At 45.0% G+C, this 19,746-nt stretch overlaps 1 protein-coding gene across 1 annotated transcript; it reads left to right on the top strand.

The window, feature by feature from the left end:
* The first annotated feature begins 7,318 nt into the window (after positions 1-7,318).
* On the top strand, positions 7,319-18,053 carry LOC149436201 (uncharacterized). Its single transcript, XM_089661872.1, has 3 exons — positions 7,319-7,568; positions 10,905-11,151; positions 14,398-18,053. Exons 2-3 carry the CDS (start codon positions 10,908-10,910, stop codon positions 14,610-14,612), a joined length of 459 nt encoding a protein of 152 aa, XP_089517998.1. The 5' UTR covers positions 7,319-7,568; positions 10,905-10,907; the 3' UTR covers positions 14,613-18,053.
* The last annotated feature ends 1,693 nt before the right edge of the window (positions 18,054-19,746 follow it).

Here is a 19,746-nt window from a genome sequence, read left to right as displayed (position 1 = left end):
ATATGTAACGATGGATGAATAAAACGTGGAGTCTTCTTTTCCTTTTTTTGGTCTAGAGGGCAGCCATGCATAAGCTGAGCCGTGAAAGGTTGCTTGGGGCTCCTTAGTGCACAGCAGTGCAGGCAGGAGGTTGCCCCATGTAGCAGCAGTTTGGGGGCTCATGTCAAAGGGCACATGTTGCTAGGTTACAGGTGCAGTGAGCTTTGCTTCTAGACCAGGGCTCTCCAAACTTGCTGAGCGAAGGGACTGTTCACTGTACTTCAGACATTAGGAGGGCTGAACTGTGGCCAGTGGAAGTAGAAAATGCCTTGTTTTTTGTATTATAGGAAGAATAGTGTCCCATCATTGGTGTCAGTGTGGGAGGAATAGTGTCCCATCATCTGTGTAAGTGGGAAAAATAGTGCCCCATCGTTGGTATCAGTGGGAGGAATAGTGCCCCATCGTTGGTGTCAGTGGGAAGAATAGTGCCCCATCGTTGGTGTCAGTGGAAGGAATAGTGCCCCATCGTTGGTGTCAGTGGGAGGAATAGTATCCCATCATTGGTATCAGTGGGAGGAATAGTGCCCAATGGTTGGTGTCAGTGGGAGGAATAGTGCCCCATCGTTGGTGTCAGTGGAAGGAATAGTGCCCAATGGTTGGTGTCGGGGAGGAATAGAGCCCCATCGTTTGTATCAGTGGGAGGAATATCGCCCTGTCATAGGTGTCAGTGGGAGGAGCAGTGCAGGCAGGAGGTTGCCCCGTGTAGCAGCAGTTTGGGGGCTTATGTCAAAGGGTACATGTTCAGACATTAGGAGGGCCAAACTGTGGCCAATGGAAGTAGAAAATGCCTCGTTTTTGGTATTATAGGAGGAATAGTGCCCCATCGTTGGTGTCAGTGGGAGGAATAGTGCTCCATCATTGGTGTCAGTGGGAGGAATAGTGTCCCATCATTGGTGTCAGTGGGAGGAATAGTGCTTCATCATTGGTGTCAGTGGGAGGAATAGTGCCCCATCATTGGTGTCAGTGGGAGGAATAGTGCTCTATCATTGGTGTCAGGGGGAGGGATAGTGCCCCATCATTGGTGTCAGTGGGAGGAATAGTGCTCTATCATTGGTGTCAGGGGGAGGGATAGTGCCCCATCATTGGTGTCAGTGGGAGGAATAGTGCTCCATCATTGGTGTCAGTGGGAGGAATAGTGCCCCATCATTGGTGTCAGTGGGAGGAATAGTGCTCTATCATTGGTGTCAGGGGGAGGGATAGTGCCCCATCATTGGTGTCAGGGGGAGGAATAGTGCCCCATCATTGGTGTCAGGGGCACAGCCCCACTGCATGGGAAAATAAAAAATTTACATGGAGTTCTGCTTTAAAGTAATTATAAACCCTTACCTATACCCAGTGAAGTGACACATACAGATGAAACAAATCCCCCTATATAAGTTGTACCTGTCTATCTGCAGTGTCCTCTTCTCTACATACGTTTAAAGTGCTATATCTATAAAGCTTGTCTGAGAGCTCAGAAAAAAGGGGGCAGAGAGCTGACGTTACACTCTACAGAGCTCAGTGAGGAGAGCTCTGAGAGATGATTGAAGGGAAGAGACACCCGTCCACACCGCTTACAAGAAAAGAGCTGAGGCTGTCAATTTGCTGGAGCTCCCTCCTCTGTCACCATCTTTCTCTTGGTGTCAGGAAAACTTGTCAGAAGTGATTCCAGCTGATAGCAGAGGAACGGGGCAGCAGACAAAAATGATAATTAGTGCTCTGGACTGAGACAAGCAAACCCTATAGAGCAGGGGTAATGAATTAAAATTCAAGGAGGTCCAGTTGCTAAAACTTTCTTCCAGCCGAAGTCCGAATCTCTCTTTCCAAGTAAAAGAAAATAGAACCACCTTACATCAGAGTACCTCTAATGCAGGCCATAGATGGGTCAAAAATCGGCCGAAAATAAAATTGGCCGATTTTCAGATCGTTAGTGGGCTAATTGTTCGGCCGTTTTTCGGTATTTTGGCAGATTTTTTTTATCGGTAAAGTTGGAAAAAAATCGGCCGATTTTCGCGGCAATGATGGGCAAATCGGCCGATCTTTTACCGATAAAAAAATCTGCGCATGAGCAGTGAACTGCAAGAGGAAGACAAAAAGAAGAAGAGGATGAAGAAGAAGAGGATGAAGAAGAGGATGAAGAAGAAGAGGAATTCCAGTCCGGCAAAAAGTGTCCCTGCAGAGAGCTCCGCTATTTCTTTGACAGTTCTTTGACATTTATAGCGGTTGCAACAATGTATCTATTTGTTTCCGAATAAAACATCTGTATCCTAAATGGATACAAATAGACACATTGTTGCAGCCACTATAAATGTCAAAGAAATAGCGGAGCTCTCTGCAGGGACACTTTTTGCCGGCTGTAGACGGGATGAAAATCGGCCGATTTGTTTTACTGTTGCTGGTAACGTCGGCCGCTTGAACGACCAATTTTTCGTTTTTTAAAAGAAAAATCGGCCGATTTTCGACCCGTCTATGGCCTGCATTAGTTCAGTTTCTCCCATCAGAATACCCCCTTTTATCAGGTGTCCCCATCAGAGTACTCCCATACATCAGGCGTCCCCATCAGAATGCCCCCATACATCAGGTGTCCCCATAAGAGTATTCCCTTACATCAGGTGTCCCCATCAGAGTGTCTCCTTACATCAGGTGTCCCCATAAGAGTATTCCCTTACATCAGGTGTCCCCATCACTACCCTCATATCAGGTGTCCCCATTAGAGTGCCCCCATACATCATGTGTCACCATACATGAGGTTCACCCATCAGTGTGCCCTCATATCAGGTGTTCCCATCAGAGTACCCCCATACATCAGGTGTCCCAATCAGGGTGCCCCCTTACATCAGGTGTCCTCATCAGAGTACCCCATGCATCAGGTGTCCCCATCAGAGTACCCCCATGCATCAGGTGTCCCCTTCAGAGTGCCCTCATACATCAGGTGTCACCATACATGAGGTTCACCCATCAGTGTGCCCTCATATCAGGTGTCCCCATCAGAGTACCCCCATACATCAGGTTTTCCCATCAATGTACCCTCATATCAGGTGTCCCATCAGAGTGACCCCATACATCAGGTGTCACTGTACATGAGGTTCACCCATCAGTGTGCCCTCATATCAGGTGTCCCCATCAGAGTACCCCCATACATCAGGTGTTCCCATCAATGTGCCCTCATATCAGGTGTCCCCATCAGGGTGCCCCCTTACATTAGGTATCCCCATCAGAGTACCCCCATACATCAGGTGTCCCCATCAGAGTGCCCCCATACATCAGGTGTCCCCATATATCAGGTGTCCCCATTAGAGTGCCCCCATAAACTAGGTGTCCCCATCAGAGTGCCCCCATACATGAGATTCACCCATCAGTGTGCCCTCATATCAGGTGTCCCCATCAGGGTACCCCCATACATCAGGTATTCCCATCAATGTGCCCTCATATCAGGTGTCCCCATCAGGGTGCCCCCTTACATCAGGTGTCCCCATTAGAGTACCGCCATACATCAGGTGTCCCCATCATAGTGCCCCCATACATCAGGCGTCACCATACATGAGGTTCACCCATCAGTGTGCCCTCATATCAGATGTTCCCATCCGAGTGCCCCTTACATCAGGTGTCCCCTTCAGAGTGCCCTCATACAGCAGGTTTCCCCCATCAGAGTCTCACTATAGATCAGTAGAGTCCATTAGAGCTAAATGGGGGCGAGAGCTGGAAGGAGAAGCAAGCTGCAGGGGGCGGTGCACACGCATGATGCCAAAGGTTGCTATGATGCTTTCAATTCTAACAACCAATGACTACAGTTTACTGAGGATCCAGCACAGCAAAATGGTGGGATGATGGTCCAGAATGGGCTGTCAGTAGGTCTGGATCCAGACCACGGTCCGCCATTTAGTGAAGGCTGCTATAGAGGGATATGCTTTGTTCGTATTTCATGTCTGAGGTTCACAGCCACTTTAACCTACAGACAATTTTAGTTTTATTTTTGAAAAAAAAATAGCTTAGAAGAGGAAGAACCCGTAGACATCACTTGACCATCCAGAAGAAATCTGTAAAAAATGTATATAGTAAAAAAAAATGGCATACAGAGGAGTGGGGAGGACATGTAAGGAGGGATATCATGAAGGTTGTCCTCTTTAGAACAGTTAATACTTGGCACACCACACACCTGTACCCTTCCATTCACGACCGTCCAAGACTTTCATCCTGAGCACAGGACTCTCCTTCTACATCTGATCACAGAGGAAGCTTAGGTCCCAGGACCACGCAGTGGTCTTCTTATTAGTCCTGTTGGTGCTCCTCAAGTTCCTGAACAGGGTTCCAGAATCCCAGATCACTCGAGGCCAACATAGTGGTCACAAGGATCACGTTCCACACACTTGACCTCCAGGAACATAGAAAGCCCCAGTCTGGCAGAACTGTACTAATCTACACCACAAGACAAAATCCACATAGATGCCAACCCTACTCTTTCCAGTGCAGGTTTCTTCATCAGCCAACCCCACTCTTCTCAGCGCAGATTTCTTCATCAGATAACCCCACTCGTCCCACCGCAGGTTCCTTCATCAGCCAACCCCACTCGTCCCAGGCAGGTTTCTTCATCAGCCAACACCACTCTTCCCAGTGCATTTTCCTTCATCACCCAACCCCACTCGTCCCAGCGCAGGTTCCTTCATCAGCCAACCCCACTCATCCCAGCACAGGTTCCTTCATCAGCCAACCCCACTCATCCCAGTGCAGGTTCCTTCATCAGCCAACCCCACTCTTCCCAGCGCAGGTTTCTTCATCAACCAACCCCACTCTTCCCAGCACAGGTTCCTTCATCAGCCAACCCCACTCTTCCCTGCACAGGTTTCTTCATCAGCCAACCCCACTCTTCCCAGCGCAGGTTCCTTCATCAGCCAACCCCACTCTTCCCAGCGCAGGTTTTTCATCAGCCAACCCCACTCTTCCCAGCGCAGGTTTCTTCATCAGCCAACCCCACTCTTCCCAGCACAGGTTTCTCCATCAGCCAACCCCACTCTTCTCAGCGCAGATTTCTTCATCAGATAACCCCACTCGTCCCACCGCAGGTTCCTTCATCAGCCAAGCCCACTCTTCCCAGCACAGGTTTCTTCATCAGAGACCACAATCTTCCCAGCGCAGGTTTCTTCATCAGCCAACCCCACTCTTCCCAGCACAGGTTCCTTCATCAGCCAACCACACTCGTCCCAGCACAGGTTTCTTCATCAGCCAACCCCACTCTTCCCAGCACAGGTTCCTTCATCAGCCAACCACACTCTTCCCGGCACAGGTTTATTCATCAGCCAACCCCACTCTTCCCAGCACAGGTTCCTTCATCAGCCAACCCCACTCTTCCCAGCACAGGTTTCTTCATCAGCCAACCCCACTCTTCCCAGCACAGGTTCCTTCATCAGCCAACCCCACTCGTCCCAGCACAGGTTCCTTCATCAGCCAACCCCACTCTTCCCAGCACAGGTTTCTTCATCAGCCAACCCCACTCTTCCCAGCACAGGTTCCTTCATCAGCCAACCCCACTCTTCCCAGCACAGGTTCCTTCATCAGCCAACCCCACTCGTCCCAGCACAGGTTCCTTCATCAGCCAACCCCACTCTTCCCAGCACAGGTTTCTTCATCAGCCAACCCCACTCTTCCCAGTGCAGGTTTCTTCATCAGCCAACCCCACTCTTCCATGCACAGGTTTCTTCATCAGCCAACCCCACACATCCCAGCACAGGTTTCTTCATCAGCCAACCCCACTCTTCCCTGTTCAGATTTCTTCATCAGGAGAATTTAAAAAAAATTAAAATATCCAAACCAGCAGTTTATGAATTTAGTTGCTTTTAATTTAGGAAAATAAAACTTGTACAATATATCCAAAACAATGTGTTTTGCTTCTTCACAGATGGAATACAACAAACTTCCAATCTCTTTTATGTCTACAAACAAGTTTGAAGTGCAAGTGCCTTCCTGATGGGAAACTGATTGAATAGTTTAGGTAGGACCTCATATTGCATACTTTTGATAGATCTAAGCTTGATTGTACAGAGATTGTAAGGTCAAATTGTAATTATGTGATATGTAATTATGTCGTAATTGTATTATGGGATTACAGCAGTTGTAAACCTCAGACATAAACTATGAACAAAGCATATCCCGGTATAGTATGGATTTATCTCAATGAAGAGCACTAAGTGTCATTTCTGTCTGCTGCCTCATTCCTCTGCTATCAGCATTAATCCAGGGGCGTATTTACCACAAGGCAAACAAGGCATTTACCTAGGGCGGCATCTTTCAGGGGGGCAGCGGCATGTTTCAGGGGGGCAGCGGCATTTTATTTAGGGGGGCAGTGCTGCCCAACCAAAAGAAGTTATGGAAGAAGGGACAAACGCAGCATGGGGACCAGGTGGGATCTGAGAGAGGCTGCGGGCTGCTTGATGGTGTATGCAGAGCCTGACTCTTGTGCCCAGGGATGTCTGGAGCTGTAAAGGTGAGTGTCTTCTTTCTCGCAGGATCGGAGGGGGCATTGCCAGTGTATGGGGCAGTGGTAGTGGAAGGCTCTCTTGGGTGGGATAGGAGGCTGGGGTGTTGGTCAAACACAGGCTCTCTGTGTGGGGGAGGGGGTGAGAATTTTTGTTTTGCCTAGGGCAGCACGACACCTAAATACACCACTGCATTAATCACTTCTGACTAGTTTTCCTGACACCAAGAGAACAATGGTGACAGGGGAGGGACTTCCAGCATCAGTCCTGTTTCTGTGTGCTTTGTGAAGGGGGGGGGTGATCTCTTGCCTCCAATCAATTCTCAGAGCTCTGCTCACTGAGCTTTGCAGGAATCATTTCAGCTCTCCGCCCACTGTTTTCTGAAGTCTCAGAAAACTTTATAAATTCAGCACTTGGAATGGATGTAGCGAAGAGAGGACCGCAGATAAATCAAGTATTATGGGCACAATGTACTACTCAGCAAAACCCAAGAGGGACCCCTCACCATTAAAGGGACGCACACCCATTACAGACTGGGGGAGGGGGTAGAATTGACTATAGACCTGAAGGTGCCTAGCATTTTCAGAAGCTCAGCAATGGCTGTTTGCATATTTCTTTCTACAGAGGTGTACTTTAGGAAAGATAATGCATTTTAACAACGCACTCATCCTTTAATCAGCAGGAAATTCAAAAGCGGTGGGATAAATCTGTGAAAGCAGGAAACCCCTTTCATAGCATGCACGTGTTGTATGTAGCTGATGACACGCTTTAGACCCAAATGTATTATGAAAGACTAGAAGACAATCACCGGGAGAAAAATGAAATGTTGTGTGTTGCGGCAGGGAGCTTTAAGCTGCAGGAACAGCTGGCAGCTCTCTGGAAGGGCCCCTTTAATCCGCTGGTATAATCACAGATAGGGAGTTCTGACTTGTTCCTCTGCCAGGAGGACACATTAATGAGAAAGCTCTTATCATTTAGTACAAGCAGGCTAGCTAGAGCTGGAAGGAGACCATTCAAACACCGGACCAGCCTGGACTTACCTTCTCAAAGAAGATTTTCTTCTTGTTTAGCAGAAAAGCAGTAAGTGTTATTTTACTTTTTTGTTCTTTATTTGGTATACAAGGAACCTTGCTGCACACAGAGGCATAGTTACATTATAGCTTGTAGAACCCTCTTGCCCAGCCTGTGGCCCTTGGTATTTATTGTGTGGCCCTTTAGGTCCCTGTAGCCAGAAGTCAACGTTTTCCTTACGTAGGTGCTTATTTAAGCCAAAGAAAGAAAATATATTCCTTAGGCTGCCTCTTAGGACACGGAGTTACTTTTATCTGTGCTGTTTCCTTTCTTTTTCTTTGATCTTTTATAATGAATCTTGTAGAGAGAAATAGCACATGTGGCACAAATAGTTTTTTATGGGGGGTGTAGGGAGCACACAGGCAATGATTTGTAAAGGGGCTGTAACAGCAGTGATCTCTAGCAGTCTCCTGTAAAATGTCTCCAGTCTATAACTGTCTCCTAAAGTATGTCTGCAGTCTCTGACCATCTCCTGTACCATGTCTGCACATTCTTAACATCTCCTGTACCATGTCTGCAGTCTATAACTGTCTTTTGAAGTATGTCTGCAGTCTCTGACCATTTTGTGTACCATATCTGTAGTCTCTGACCATCTCTTGTAGCATGGCTGTAGTCTCTGACCACCTCTTGTATCATGTCTGCAGTCTCTAACCATCTACTGTACTATGTCTGCAGTCTCTGACTATCTTGTGTATCATGTCTATAGTCTTTGACCATCTCCTATACCATGTCTGCAGTCTCTGTCTCCTGTACCATGTCTGCTGTCTCTGGACATCTCCTGTGTCATATCTGCAGTCCCTGACCATCTCCTGTGTCATATTTGCAGTCTCTAACTATCTCTTGCATCATGTCTCTAGTCTCTGACCATCTCCTGAATTACATCTATAGTCTTGACCAGCTCCTGTGTCATATCTGCAGTCTTTGACCATTTCGTGTACCATGTCTGCAGTCTCTGACCATCTCCTGTATCATATCTGCAGTCTTTGACCATCTCCTGTACCATGTCTGCAGTGTCTGACCATCTCCTGTACCATGTCTGCAGTCTCTCATCATCTCTTGTACCATGTCTGCAGTCTCTGACCATCTCCTGCACCATGTCTGCAGTCTCTCACATTCTCCTCTACCATGTCTGCAGTCTCTGACCATCTCCTGTACCATGTCTGCAGTCTCTCACAATCTCCTGTACCATGTCTGCAGTCTCTGACCATCTCCTGTACCAAGTACGCAGTCTCTGACCATATCTTGTATCATGGCGGCAGTCTCTGACCATCCTTTTTGACCTTGTATAGCATATTTGCAGTCTCCGTAGAAACACAGTAGAGCTTTATTAAATTAGAAGGTATTTGCTAGTGTTGCTTCCATCAAAAGTAAAAAAAAAAATAGAGATTTATTCTTTTAGCACAGTGGGCAGAGCCAAGCAAATCATTCCTTTTTGCCCCCCATAGTCAACTGCACATCCAAACTGCTATTGTATAGTACAGATTCAGCATAATATTCATACAGCTGTTTCTGCTGACCATCCCAGTGCAGCATACGGAGCCCATAACTTCTGTGGTAAGTAGGGCTTATAGACAATCAGATACAGTATGGGCTTTTGGTTCCTTTTAGCTCACCTCGCTATAATGTGTCTCATTGCTCTGTTGTGTTGGTCCATATAGTAAGGTAAGTCGTACCTCTACCACATGACAGTTCAATAGGGGTATCTCCAGGGGCGGACTGACCATCCAAGCACTCGGGCACTGCCCGACGGCCCTGGGTCAGTAGGGGGCCCCATGAAATGCCCCTGGTACCTTTTTATAGGCTTTTTTGAGTGTGGGCAAGGACACAGGGGCCCCATGATCCCCTATTGCCCGGGGGCCCCATGAGTTGTCAGTCCGCCCCTGGGTATCACTCAACTGGTCTCAATAGGCTTTCCACGCTGCCTTGTTGGACAAGCCATGGGTGATATTTAGTGTTAATTTATACAAGTTTCAACACTTGCCTACTGCTGATACCAACTAGAAACAATAGGATCACTGGATGGCCCACCCCTTCTCCCATCTCTTGTTTCACTCTTGGCTGCCAAGTCCACCTATCTCCCACGAGCCGTCATCTACCTGCTCATGGCGGAATTGGTTGTGGTAGGAGCTGCTTATGCCATTGTGGGTCACCTCATTAAGGACTTAGCCCATGACATTGCAGGTAAGGGCTGAACCCACCAAGTACCTGAAATATGCTAACATATACAGCCCAGTAGTAAGGCCAGAGAACTGTATATGGGGTGTGCTTACCATCAGCTTTCCAGTTCTAGATGTCACTAGGCTTTGGAGAAGAAAAGGAAGCATTACAAGTTTTGGTGGAAACTTGATTTACGCTCCCCATGCAAAATTATGGATCTTTTTTTTCGTACAGGGATTATTTTTTTCTGCCTAGTGAACTAGAACAAGCATACAACCAGTGTCAGAGCTCATGATCTGCATGCTTCTTCTAGGTCAGAGTTTAAAAGTCATTGAATCGGCTGCCTACGTGTTTTCTCTGCATAGATTTACTTTAATCCCTAGATGTCTGAAACCTGTTAATTAATGCTACAACTGTATACTTAAAAGTTTGACCGCACTCTTGTTGGAAGCAGCAGTTTTCAAATGAACGATCCACTTGGTCCCCATTCATGGGATCCATATGGCAGCCAATCATGTTGAGCATTGGACGTTTGCAAACAAACCTCTGGTTGGGGATGTCACTGTGCTCCACAGTTTTTGTGGAAAAACAACTTCTGCTGTGCAGAGAGAAAGATACCGTGTTACAAAATTCTATAGTGTATATAATTAAATTAGAAAAAAAAAAAATGTCAAGGTCAACCACAGACCTGTCTTTAGACAAAAGCACTGGTGAGTAGACACATTCTCATGTAGGCAGCCGATTCAATGACTTTTAAACTCTGACCTAGAAGAAGCATGCAATTCATGAGCTCTGGTTGTATGCTTGTTCCAGTTCACGAAGCAGAAAAAACAATCCCGTACAAAAAAGATCCATCATTTTTGCATCAGGAGCATAAATCAAGTTTCCACCAAAACTTGTAATGCTCCCTGTTCTCCAAAGCCTTGTGACACCTAGAATATTTGGACTTAATCTGCTGTCAATAGCCCAAAGGACACAGTAAGCTGAAATGTTGGGGGGTGGGTGGGTAAAGAGTAGTTACTCTCTGGCAGTATGTTGTGCATTGATTGCAGGAGTGTCTGAACAGATTTACATATATTTTGAAAGATATAATAGTTAACATGCATGGATTTTAACTTGAAATAAGAAATGTTGGATTCTGACTGTAAAGTCTGAAAATAATTCTAACTTAAATATTCTTTGCATTAGGAGATGGAAGTTATGTCCAATTTGCGAACAATCAACCTTACTGGTGGCCACCTCCAGGCACATTCTGCATATCAGTACTCTGTCTCCAATGAAAACCCTTCCTACACCGACTACAAGCCCATGGAATTCGAGATCATCCCTCTCCCACGAGCCGTCATCTACCTGCTCATGGCAGGAATAGTTGTGGTAGGAGCTGCTTATGCCATTGTGGGTCACCTCATTAAGGACTTAGCCCATGACATTGCAGGTAAGGGCTGAACCCACTAATTACCTGAAATATGCTAACAGATACAGGATGTATATTATTTAACACCTTCGCGCCGGCGCCTCCTGGCCCTTTAAGGGTTTCAGAAGCTGGGGGCGGGGTTTAGGGTCATGTGACCGCCGTGACACGCCATCACGGCGGTCACATGATCGGGAAAAGTCCCGATTGAAAGAGATCGGGACCTTTCCGTGAGTACTGGACATGTGTGCACGCTCTCAGCACATGTTCTTTTTTAATAGAACGCAAATGTGCGGCCGCTCGGCGTCTAGGCCCAGACGCCAGGAGGCCGTACATTTGTGTTCAGCCAGCGTGAAGAGGTTAATATGACCTACAAAAATGTAAACCCATATGTCTGTGAAGGCCCTCATTTTATCCAGGCCATGGTACAGGTAGTTAGTCACATTCATCTAGACTTTTAATGAAATGTTGAAGACATTTCATAGCTTCTCCAAGTCATTTTTTGAGTTGTAAACTTCTGCAAATTCCATGATGATTGGATTTAGGTGTCTGTGCTACCTGTGTAATACAAATGCTGGGGTTTCTTCCCAACACTGGAACTGAAGAAAATGGGATTGGAGAAACTACGAAACATCTTTTACATTACAGGTAGTTGAATGCAGCCAATTACTATTAGCCTTTATGCAACAGAAATCTCTATCACCATTGGCTGTATGCTTTTAATGGCTAATGGACATGGGGAGCTCATGATGCACTATGCTTGGCAATATGAGAAGTTATTCTGAACTGGATGGAATTCTGCAAAGTGAATTCTACTTAGAGCTAACTTTTGGCTCTATAAAAGGTAGAAGGAAACATTTCTGAGCTGCTCAAGTGCAAAATGATACATATATGTCTTAAAGTGGACTTTTTGAAATTAGAATAGATTCCTCACATATTACAATATACAGGAAGAATGCAGATTTTCCTATTGGTGCTCCTGTGATATGCCTAGGCTGAGATGATGCCATCAGTCTGCTGCAGGAAGGAGAAAGCATTTCCTCAGTCTTCTCTTCCCCAATGATCAAACTGCAAAAATGTAAATTTGTTAGCAAGGCAGAGGGCGAGGGGCTGATCTTTCTCAGACATTTATGAACACAAAGGTGGCATGTTCTTAATAATTAATCTAGAAATAGCACCTCTCCTGATTTTTTTATTGCTGTCTGGAAGATATATGGTCACTGTAGTCAATGGAGCAAGCATAGAGGGGAAATCTCAGACTGGAGAGAGCAGTTTCGCAGATAACCGTTAAGTGTCACTTTTGGGGAGATCTTCTCACACATGAAATGAGTGGAAATATTTCTAACCTATTCAAAACTAGTTGAAAAGTTTTGTATGGTGCTTCGTGCTGCCATGTGAGTTAGGCTATGTTCACACTAGCCTTGTTTTCAAGCGGCAGAAAGGGGTTTGGGAAGCGTTTTTACCGCTTCCCAAACGCCCCGGACAATTCTGCCCATTGCAGCACATGGTGCTGTTCTAACAGGAGCGGTAGCGTCGTGGCGCGGCAAAACGGATGCCTCTGGTCGAGTCAGGAGGCGTTGAAGCCTCCTATTTTAGTCTATGGTGCCACTCCACAAACGCCTGGCCGGCGTTCGTTGTGCGGTTGCGGAGCGGTAACACCATCCAAACTTCATTATAGGCGTTTGTGGGGCGTTTTTAATGCTCGGCAACCGCCGCTGAACCGCGCATGCGGCGTTTGCAGAGTGTTTACCGAGCGTTAAAAAATGCTCTGCAAACGCCGGACCAACGCTTGCCAAACACTATAGGGGCGTTTGGCAAGAGTTGGTAAAACAGTCAAGTGTGAACGAGCCCTTAGGCTACACGCACATTGGGTGATTAGCCCATGTGCATCACAGGCAAGCATTTTCAGGCACCCATGAGGCACAGGTGTAGCATCTAGCTATGTCAGGTGTCTCTCAAAATCTATGACAGACTGAAATACACAGCAGCTGGATTCTGTAGCTAGTGGTACTCACATTTAGGGCTGTATGCATTTAGAAATGGGTATCCAGTATGCAGAATTCCTGCATTACAAGCATATGTTGCTAAACATGAGTAGCACTAGGTACAGGATTCAGCCACTGCCTATCTAACCCTAGGTTCACATCTGTGCAGGTGGTGCCACTGTGGATCCGTATGAAAATCCGTGCAGCGGCACCACCCGCACAGTGCAATGCGGACCCGCGGGCGAGGGCCATTAGTTCTAATGGCACGCCGCCTGCACTGGAAAACGCAACCGTACTGGGAACCGAGATTCCTGTGTGGGCTGCGTTTTCCAAAGAAATGCAGGGACTTCTTCCCTGCGTGTCACGGGCATGGGAGTCCATTCAAATGAATGGGCTCTCGTGCCCGTGCAAAACACGGCCCGCACGGCCTCATAGATGTCAACGGGGGGTTAGGGCTCATGTACACGGCGGCAGATAAACTGACATTCAGGAGCTGTTCAGCATTTTTTTCAGCAGCCCCTGAACTCTCCCTAATGTTTTCCTATGTGTCCATGTACACATTCGTTTACAGTCTTTTTTTGAACGCACCAAACTTGCGTTCAGGAGTAGATTTTACCAGAGTTTCAAATGCCAAACGCTCTTAAACGTGGTTAACCGTTTTTTTTCCATATCCAGATGCTGCCCAGAGCTTTTTTTCATCGTCAAAAATGCATGCAAAGCGTTTTCCATGTATTCAAATGGACCCGGTACACCAGGGCAGTCAGTTCCAGGTTTCGCATAAAGGAAAAAAAAATGGTAGAACGTGCCGCATTATGCTCATGATGGGATCCATAGTGAATACAACCAGAAAAGACAGGTCATCTCAACACATACTGCTCTCTCTGCTTCTCTCAAAATGTCTGAATAGTTAATTTTTTACTATTTTTCAGTGCATTCTAGGCATGTTGAAGGTCTCTTGAGATTATCATGTAAAACCGCTTCTGCACATAAATGTGGTATGCAAACGCGGCTAAACTGACATTTTGTACCCTACATTTTCCAGCAGTTTCCATCGTTCAGAAGAGTTTTCCAAATGCTTTGTGTACATGAGCCCTTAGTCTGTCTTAGATTTTGACAGGCTGCTGGCAGCAGGACTGGGTGTTGCACATGTACCCCCCAGGCAATCAAACACACACATGTATGCATGTGGCTCTATTAGCGCACTGTGAAAGGACCATTTGACAATTCAATGGCTGTCAAAACAAATTACCTTATTGTCATGTTTTTTTTTTTTATCTTTTTACAGACTGCATCTTAGGACCTCACATGGAAAGTAAAAGTCATGATTCAAGATCCAAACGTCCTCTACTGCCCCTATCAACAGATAAAACGGATGTGTACTGCTTGCCCACGCAGCCTGAGGTCTGCATATCCATGTCGAAAAGCAGCGAGAACCTCTACCTGCCATCATCGTACGCTGGAAACCTTGGCCTGCGGAAAGCCTCCTTACAAAGCATCTGAAGTCCTTGGACAGTACCTTCTGCTGTGTGCAATATATTCTTACTAATGCCTGATGGGCATATGCACAGAATACCTAAGAGCCATTGACTCAGGCTAAGTATCCAATTCTGGGTGCTTGGGAGTGCAGGTACATGGAATTAAGCAATCAACAGCAACCTTATCTAAAACAGTCCCAAGTGTAAGGCAAACAAGGCAGTCACTAGAAGTTGACCATGACGCCATCAGTTGATGTAATGGCCAGGCCATGCAATGTAGATCCAACCACAGTTTCAATCTTGGTGGATGCATGTATGAGTGTCAGAAAGTTGAAAAGCACCATATTGCAGGCACTCTCTAAGGCCAGTTCAGCTAGAGCATTGTAAAATATTATTTTACATTAAGAGGTCTTAAAACAGCACAATTCTATGAGTATGCACCAATTTTGCTCTTAGCCACGGTGGTGCCATTTTGTTATGCCCCTTAATCCCTTGCTGTGGGCAAGCATGTATAGGAAATGGAAACACATTCACAAATATTCTTTGGGGATGTCAAAGCTTGCCATCAAGCAATCGGGGGCATAGGTAGGGGAGGGGATCCAAACATGCTATATACCAAAATGAGTTTTTTTTCTTGCACAATGTATAAAAGAGATACATGAAAATCAAAATTTAAACATTTACATCCTATATTCATAATACCTAAAAAAAAAAAAAAACCAAACTTTTGGGTTTTAAATCATGTATAAATGGCATTATTTATTTATTAAAAAAAAAATTAACTTGGAACCTCCTCAGCCCTATTGTTTGGTTTAAGCTATACTTATGTTTTTGGTATTTAGTCATACCACTGAAATCGCTAGCAATAATTACTAAAAAAGGCAACAAGTCACAAAACAAAAAAGTCTCCCCATGGTGTAAGCTTTACAGATAGTGTGTATAAAAGCAATCCATTGCAAATAATTGGAGAATTGTGCAATCATATGTAATTAATAGCTGCTAGATGATGGTAGGTAGGGAGCGAGTTTGGTAGCACCAGCACTTGTTCATCTAGATTCATCTGATGGCAGCCATTGCATTACAGGAAGCAAACGGTTTTAAAGTGCATCAAAAAAGAACAAAAGTTCCATATATTTCAGCTTAGATATGATGGCTGCTTTAGTTTCCTTTTTTTACCTGGTGATTATTATCTTACAGGATATCTAGAACGCCAACAGTTTGTGCAATGCTTTACAACACGAGGGCAAACAGTACATTCCTCTAATACTTCCTGTCCTAGGGTGACAACGCTTACTCACTGTACTGTGTCTGTGAAGGAGCGGTGTTGTCATCTTAGGGAAGGACTACCAAATACCCTTCCACCTCTTCTCCATAATATATAGGAGGCTTGCAGTCTACAGAGAGACATGGGACCAATATAACTAATAACAGAGTAGCAGAGGCTGAGAGCACAGGAAGTTATCTGCTCACAAGATTTCTGGCAGGAGCAACAGGCAAAAGAAACAAAAAACACTTTCAATAGTATATTTAAAGTGTTACTAAACCCCAGACCCCGCATTCACTATATCTGATCTCCCCGGACCCCACATTCACTATATGTGATCTCCCCGGACCCCGCATTCTTTATATCCGATCTCCCCGGACCCCGCATTCTTTATATCCGATCTCCCCGGACCCCGCATTCACTATATCCGGTCTCCCCGGACCCCGCATTCACTATATCCGGTCTCCCCGGACCCCGCATTCACTATATCCGGTCTCCCCAGGACCCCGCATTCACTATATCCGGTCTCCCCAGGACCCCGCATTCACTATATCCGGTCTCCCCAGGACCCCGCATTCACTATATCCGGTCTCCCCAGGACCCCGCATTCACTATATCCGGTCTCCCCATACCCCGCATTCACTATATCTGGTCTCCTCAGACCCTGCATTCACTATATCTGGTCTCCCCATACCCCGCATTCACTATATCTGGTCTCCCCGGACCCCGCATTCACTATATCTGGTCTACTCAGACCCTGCATTCACTAGATCCGGTCTCCCCGGACCCCACATTCACTATATCTGGTCTACTCAGACCCTGCATTCACTAGATCCGGTCTACTCGGACCCTGCATTCACTATATCTGGTCTACTCGGACCCCACATTCACTAGATCCGGTCTCCCCGGACCCCACATTCACTATATCTGGTCTACTCAGACCCTGCATTCACTAGATCCGGTCTCGCCGGACCCTGCCTTCACTATACCTGGTCTCCCAGGATCCTGTATTCACTATACCCGGTCTCCCCGGACCCTGCATTCACTATACCTGGTCTCCCACAGTACACAGAACATGGAAGATGAATTGTTTTAGTAAATATAAACTGCTAAATACCTTTTCTCATCAGTAGTTAGAGCAGTCTTGTGACTTCAGCTGAGCACTGGTTAAAGCTTGCAGGAGGAATTTGCTCTAGGAGGATGGAAATCCCCCGAGCTCTGTCTGGACAGTGCCGATTGGCCCTGTGCTGATCACATGCACTCTCCAAAGAAAAAAAAAAAAGCTAGCAATACACACTAAACTGAGCATGTGCAGAAGGGCACGGTTTGGTCTATCTGATCAGCGTGGGCATTTGAACAAGAGGATTAACCCCTTAGGTACCCCAGCAAGTATAACAAGCATGTTTTACTGCATATACAGACTGATTGTACTGTTGTGGGTTTAGTAACACTTTAACAGACCAAAAGAGAGCAAATAAGAGAAGATAATTGTTAGGGTTTACATACATTTTAGGAGAGCAATAGCTTGCAACACAAACATAGGGACTTGTATAAGAAAGTCATTATTTTTTCCAATGTGTAAATAAGTTAGTCTACTCTAGTTCAACCATTCTCATCTAGGGTTCCTCCAGCAGCTGTTAGAAGTTCTTTGGGCTGTGGTTGATTTGATGGTGCCTTCATAGTTCTAAAAAAAACCCCCAAAAACAAATCAGCAGTATGACACCTATGATCTTTTTAGCTTTTATTTAAGGGGGACATTTTTCATGCTGACCACTAATAGATTCAATATTTTTTTATCACTGACCTTAGGTGAATTGGTTTTATCCTAAATTTTAGACCTAAATTTTATTTTAAGGGTTCCTTGGTGGTAAAAAAAAAAAAAGGTTGAGAAGGGCTGGTCTAGCAAGTAAAAGGTGCAGAAAAAGTGAAGTGAGTCCCAGCTGAAATGACAGAATAGGAAATCCATCTGTTCAGCAATCAGCCACTAATCTAACCAATTAATTGCTAGCGATTTTAGTAGCTTGACCAAGATATTACAAGTCTCCCATGTATCTTAGGCACACAAACGCACACTTGCCTATTTTTTTTTTTTTTAATAACTATTTAGCTACAATAAATGCCAAATTAGTTGAAAGTTGTTTCTTGCAGTTAGCTGACAGATACCATGTACAGACGTCTGTAAAAATAAAAAAACTTACCACATTTAGGAGTGTGTATTTTTGTCTAATTAACGGCGGTCCAGTTGGTAAGTTTTTTTTCCAGACGAGGTCCGAATCTCATGTTGGTGCTAGAACACATCACAGTGCCCCCTGTACATCAGTGTCTTCACATCAGTGTCCAAAGTCCCCCTTTACAGCAGTAACAATGTCCTTAGTTGCCCTTGAAGGCATAGTACCCCTCGTAGTCATAGTCCCCCTTAGATTTGCAGCCTCCCCTGCACAGTCCTACCAGGACAGAGGCACTTACCAGCCTGGCTGTTCTCTCCTCCCAGGGCTCCAGCCACCGCAGGCTGGGGCGGGAGATGCTGCAGATCTGGATTGAGAGCGGGAGCTGCTCACTTATCAGGTGAACAAGCAGGTGATTACCTGCTTTTTAACTAGAAGGCTCCCACTCTCTGTGCAGATGTGCAACACTTCCCACCCCGCCCGCTGTGAGGGTGATAGCAGCAGCCAGGCCGTAAACCCGGGAGAGGACACACAGCTGATAAGTGACACAACCATGGTCTGAACAAGACTGTTGCTCAGTCCGGGCCCGGACTGCGGTCCGCCATTTAGTGATTCCAGAACTAACCCATCTCTGTGCAAGTATGTTCCCACATAGAAGAAAAAAATATTTCAAATATATTTTAAAAAATATTCTTCCCAAATATATTGCCATATATTTGAAATGCTACAATTTTGGCCATATTCAATATATTTTACACACACACAATGTTGAAATGCATTTTTATTACAAAATATATGAAAAATATTTTTAAAAATACGTCAAATATACTGTCTTTTTAAATGCATTCCAAAAATGTAGATTTGTATTTTTAAAGACATACAGTATATTTGAAGTGTATTATTAAACATATTTTTCGTATATTTTGTAATAAAAACGCATTTCAACATGCTATATATATATATATATATTTTTTTTTTTTTTAATTGAAATATATTGAATATGGCCAAAAATGTAACATTTCAAACATATGGCAATATATTTGGGAAGAATATTTTTAAAATATATTTCAAATATATTTTTCTTCCATGTGGGTTGTTTATATGGCATTGTTTAACATTTCCTCCTTGCAGTTTTTAGAGTTTTTACATCTCCAAGAAAGACACCTTAATGTGTGCTATGAAGCTTTCTGGTGGTCATCATGTGGGGTAGTAAACGAACCTAAAATTTGTACCTTCAGGTAACCTTGTAGTAAGCCTTACCTGTAGGTAGCTGGAATATCTCCTAAATTTGCACCGTTTAGGAGATATTCACATCGGCTCCAGCCAATGACATCACTACGTAGGGCACATTAGACTGTGCCATACCACGATCATGACGTGTGCATGCACAGGAGTGACATCATTGGGGCTTGGCCATTCAAGCGGCCAGAGAGTGCAAACCTGGAAGGTATACTGGGTGAAGATAGAAGCATCAAATGGCTGTTTAAAAAGTCTGATATAATGTGCTAGTATGCAGTGCACACATTATGGCATAAACCTGCATGGACCCATATTAGTGGTGCACCGAAATGAAAATTCTGGTGCCGAAAACAAAAATTCAAAATGCACTTGGCCGAAAACCGAAACAAGCAGTTTTTAAAAATGAATATATATTTTGTGGAAAAAACACACTTTGATTAAAATAAAAATATATACCAATTTTTTTGTAAAATATGAAAGAGGTTGTTACA

The sequence above is a fragment of the Staurois parvus genome, unplaced genomic scaffold (assembly GCF_062004578.1).
Source record: "Staurois parvus isolate SC_StPar_1 unplaced genomic scaffold, SC_StPar_1.0 ptg001400l, whole genome shotgun sequence".
In the NCBI taxonomy this organism is placed as follows: domain Eukaryota; kingdom Metazoa; phylum Chordata; class Amphibia; order Anura; family Ranidae; genus Staurois; species Staurois parvus.
Note: the sequence above shows the minus strand (reverse complement) of the source record. Positions and strands in the feature narration are given on the sequence as shown.